At 36.1% G+C, this 4,422-nt stretch overlaps 1 protein-coding gene across 1 annotated transcript; it reads left to right on the forward strand.

The window, feature by feature from the left end:
• The first annotated feature begins 468 nt into the window (after positions 1-468).
• Positions 469-4,050, forward strand: LOC141607270 (uncharacterized). The gene is made up of 6 exons (XM_074426630.1): positions 469-908; positions 2,138-2,337; positions 2,454-2,594; positions 2,770-2,850; positions 3,402-3,529; positions 3,629-4,050. Exons 1-6 carry the CDS (start codon positions 566-568, stop codon positions 3,672-3,674), a joined length of 939 nt encoding a protein of 312 aa, XP_074282731.1. The 5' UTR covers positions 469-565; the 3' UTR covers positions 3,675-4,050.
• The last annotated feature ends 372 nt before the right edge of the window (positions 4,051-4,422 follow it).

Consider the following 4,422-nt stretch of genomic DNA (forward strand, 5'->3'; position numbering starts at 1 on the left):
ATTCACATTATTTTTGAGTTCCATTATAATTTTTTAAGTTTAATATTTTTTTATAAAGGAGTTCAGATTCTTTCAAATAAAAGTCATAATATGTATATTTAAGTTCAAATAACGCATTATAAAGCTCAAATTCCATACAATCAGTTGTAATGTCTAGTTACTGCACGTCTGCAATAATGATGGTTCATTAGACTAATAACAAAGTAAATAATCAATCATAAACATGCAAATAATAATAATAATAATAATATTTTTTCTTATGCAATAATGCAATTATCGAATCTGGACTATAATGTTAAATCTTTTTCGAAATAGACTCTAAAAACATAAAACCACATAAAATGACAATCGCTAAACGTATGTTATAATTTTCTCAAATTCTTTTTCCCAATCCAAACATTAAACAAATATAATCATACTATCACACTAACTACGTTCTTAATAATCAAAATGTACACCCTGTCCAATACTCTGACTTAATAACTATTTAAACGAGAAGATAGCGATTGCGGATTCGCCCGTGAATAATTGATCCGGCCACAACTTAAGCTATATTATCCCACACATGACATATACAGTTGACTATCTAGCAAACACAGAAAGAAGCTCACAATACATTCCTACTAGAATAACTAAATCATCACACACAAAAAAACAGGAGAGGAAAATGGGAAGTGAGAAAAAGATGGTGGGAACACCAGAAGCAGTAAAAAAGATAGGGAGATGGGTAAGAAGCAGAACAGTAAGGGAGAAGGTTACCTTAGGTGCTGTTGTAGCAATTGTGTCTCTTATTTTGATGAAGCTTTTTGTTAAAAATCATGCTTATTTCTATGTTGCTGCTCAAATTTCTCATGCTGTTAGTGTTTTGATCTTGATCTATAAGCTCACTATTTCCAAGACTTGTGCTGGTATACTCTTTTCGACATCCTTTTTGTTGTTGTTGTTGTTGTTGTTGTTGTTGTTTGGGTTCTACTGTACTTATTTGGGTCAATATTTAGAATCTAGTTATAGAGTAGCGGAATCAGGATTTGAAGTTAACATTTACCGTAGATTGGTCAACTATGGTCTAGAGTTAAAGTCTAAATTATGACGAATTCTTGTTTAAGACGGATATATGCGTATAACTAAGTGTTTAACCTTAGAACGGGTTAAATTGAATAGACTAGTAAAAAACTTGTCATAAGTATACAAGTAGGGTTGTTATTTGACTCGTTTTAATCATAAGACGAGCTCATGATTAATAAAGAATCGAACATAATCTCATTTGAGACTATTGTAAGTGTAAAAAAAGTCTCTTTTCACTTATGTATGGAGTAATTTATTTGATGATAGACAAAGTAATTAAGAGGTTTGACGAGACCTGTTAAGATTTTTGCCTCAGATCCATCGCTGCAGCTTGTGTTATAACATGCAAGTTAGTAAGATTTGTAAGAATACAACAACAACATTACCCCACCCCAGTGCCTCAATGGCTCCCGCAAAATCATACCATTGTGTTAGCAACACAAAGTGACTGTTTCCGAATGACCCAAGATGAAAATTGCGTCGAAAACTACATCAAATGAGCTTCACAATAGAAAAAGGCGTAGTTACTTCAGTAAGCCATTTTGCTTTATTCCATTATAATCCGGAACCAAAGAGTAATGAATCTTTGGCTCCATAGAAATATGGAAACAAGATTTATAAGAATACATTTTTAAAAATTGATGTGTATTATTGGTTGAGAAATGTTAAAATTAAATATGTAAACAGCAACTGATGAAGGAGAAGGGTTTGAGCCACGTCCATAGATAAGAGAAACTTGGCTTCATAAGTTCAAGAAGGTTTCTTTCTAAAACAAATTATGGCAGTCCGCTCTAATTGTTGAGTTGGATGGTTTTGATGATATGTGATTCAGGTTGATCATTTCATTTGGATGAATACCTACTAGTAAATTCTAACGGCTTGTCAATATAGAACCATGACCCAAGAAACAGTCTTTGTGTGATTGTGTCCTAGGCCAAGTGTGGGAGCAACAAGCCGACGACCTTCATAACCTTAACAAACAGACGCAATGTGGTGTCGCGACCTTGATTTATTATTGCCTTGTGTAATATTCGTACTTAACTATGTTTAACTGTCCTTCGTTCTATTATAGGTTTATCTTTGAAGACTCAAGAACTCACAGCCATTCATTTAACCTTGGGAATTATATCCAGCATAGGGTTCCGAGGCCTTGCATTCATTGGCCTTGACGTGTTTGCGCTTCTTGCTACTTTATGGGTGATTTATATGATGCGATTCAAGTTGAAATCGACTTACATGAAAGATCTAGACAACATGCCCTTGTATTATGTGGTAAGTGATCTCAGTGGTTACAGTACTAATATGTTGTCGCCAACCTCAGTTCAGGGTTTAGGCATATCTTGGCTTAAAACGTAATAATGTCTACTTTTGTATTCTACTTTACGCAGTTAGGTCCAAGCGCTATTGTTGCATTAATAGCCAATCCGAGAGGACATTTAAACTTAATTGCAAGCTGGATGTGGTCATTTTGTATGATGGTTGAATCCGTCGCAGTGCTCCCTCAGCTTCGTTTAATGCAGAACGCAAAGGTAACTGTTTCTACGCGATTTTCTTGGAATCCATGATGTTTAAAGAAAGAGTCAATTCGCTGTATCCCGTCTTTTGTCCTAGATGCTGTGGCTCTAAATGGCTTTCCCTTTAATATTGATGAACTATGCTTTCATTGTTAGAGAAATCGATTAACACATGCCATTTCTGTTACAGGTGGTTGAGCCCTTCACTGCCCATTATGTGTTTGCATTGGGTATCGAAAGATTCTTTGGTTGTGCAAATTGGATAATTCAGGTCATTCTTAATCCACTTCCTTTAATGATTTTCTTTAGTAACCACAAAGACTTGCTCTTCTCTGGCTTCTCGCTCGAAACATAATGGAAGAAAGCAAAACGGCTGAATAATTGTCCGCACTTCTTTCATTGTTAATTAGTAGTGGTTGGTCTATGCAAATATTGCCGCACCTTTCATTATGGGTCATCCCAAACCAACCTCTTATGAGTTTTCTAACTCGGTGGTCAGGTTGTGTAGTTTCTGTTCATCCCGAACCAACCTCTTTAGCTTGCCTTAGGCAGGAGCCTTTCAGCAATTGAGCCATTTGGGTTAATGTTGTTATATTTGTTCAGTCGTCTTAAACAACCACTCTTACTTTAAATTCGCCTCCAATTTCAGGAATGATTATTAAAATGACTTATGCTAACAGTTTCGGAACCAAGATCTTGAGTATAAATACTTGCAATACTTTTACTATTTAAGCTGGTTGACTCACAGAGACAACGAAGCATCAACAAGACTGTCACTGCGATTTGGTTGCCTAACGACTTTTATTTGTTGACTTGATACAGATTATTGATACCAAGGGAGCACATCTTGTGCTAATTGGAAAGGGACATATATGGATATTGATTGCTCTAATCTGTGAGGCGGTTCAGACTTTCATCTTGGCCGATTTCTGTTATTACTACGTCAAGAGGTAAACATCAGTAACTCATTCTAGAAATACTTACATGTTAACATGTCATCATTTCATCAATCATGTTGTGTAATGCCATGTTTTCGCTTGGTTTTACAGCGTCATGGAGGGGCAGAGCGTAATGAGGCTACCTTCCTTTGTTTGAAGTTCGGAAATGGATGTTTTTCTTTTGTTGCAATAAAGTCTGCCCCTGCTTTCAGGGTTACGACATCAAAGACCGAAAGAAAGACAGAAATAGGAATATAAATAAAAGGCTGGAAGTGAAGAGAGGATGGCACAAGGTCCACAATTACGACCAAACTCCCCAACTTTCATCGAAAGATATGCCCTGATCGACTTAGTTCACTCCATGTCTTCTTTAGTTTAAGAATAGTTTTCTAAGAATGATATTCTTGTTCTTGTTTCTCATTATGTGTTTTTTAGTCACATGCTTTTGTGGCTGTAATGGTATGCTGCCATGGTCCGGAATCCGGATAATGTATCCGTTGGTTGGTTGTGTGCTTTCAAAATCTTTTGTGGTAGACGTATCATGTTGTACATATGGTGGTGGTGTTGTGTTGAGCTTGTGTAAATTACTTGTGTTGCAGGTATGTTTTTGGGGCTAGAGGAGGCCCAAGCTTAAGTAGATAGATTCGAACCTAAAATCTTTTGTCTACATCTCTCTTTGAACAATATGAACTTACAGTTTGTTGCCAAGCATGACAGACTGAAAGAGACAAATCCCTATCTACTAAAACACTGAATGACACATTACGGAATAATAGCTATTGCTTTCAATGACCTCTCTCTAAAAAAAACCCTCTCTAAAAAGTAAAAACCTAGCCTCCATTATTATTCGGGGGCTTCCATCGATCATCCATCGATGGTAAGCCCCACAAAAGCTTTCTTAAACA

The sequence above is a fragment of the Silene latifolia genome, chromosome 1, assembly GCF_048544455.1.
Source record: "Silene latifolia isolate original U9 population chromosome 1, ASM4854445v1, whole genome shotgun sequence".
NCBI lineage: Eukaryota > Viridiplantae > Streptophyta > Magnoliopsida > Caryophyllales > Caryophyllaceae > Silene > Silene latifolia.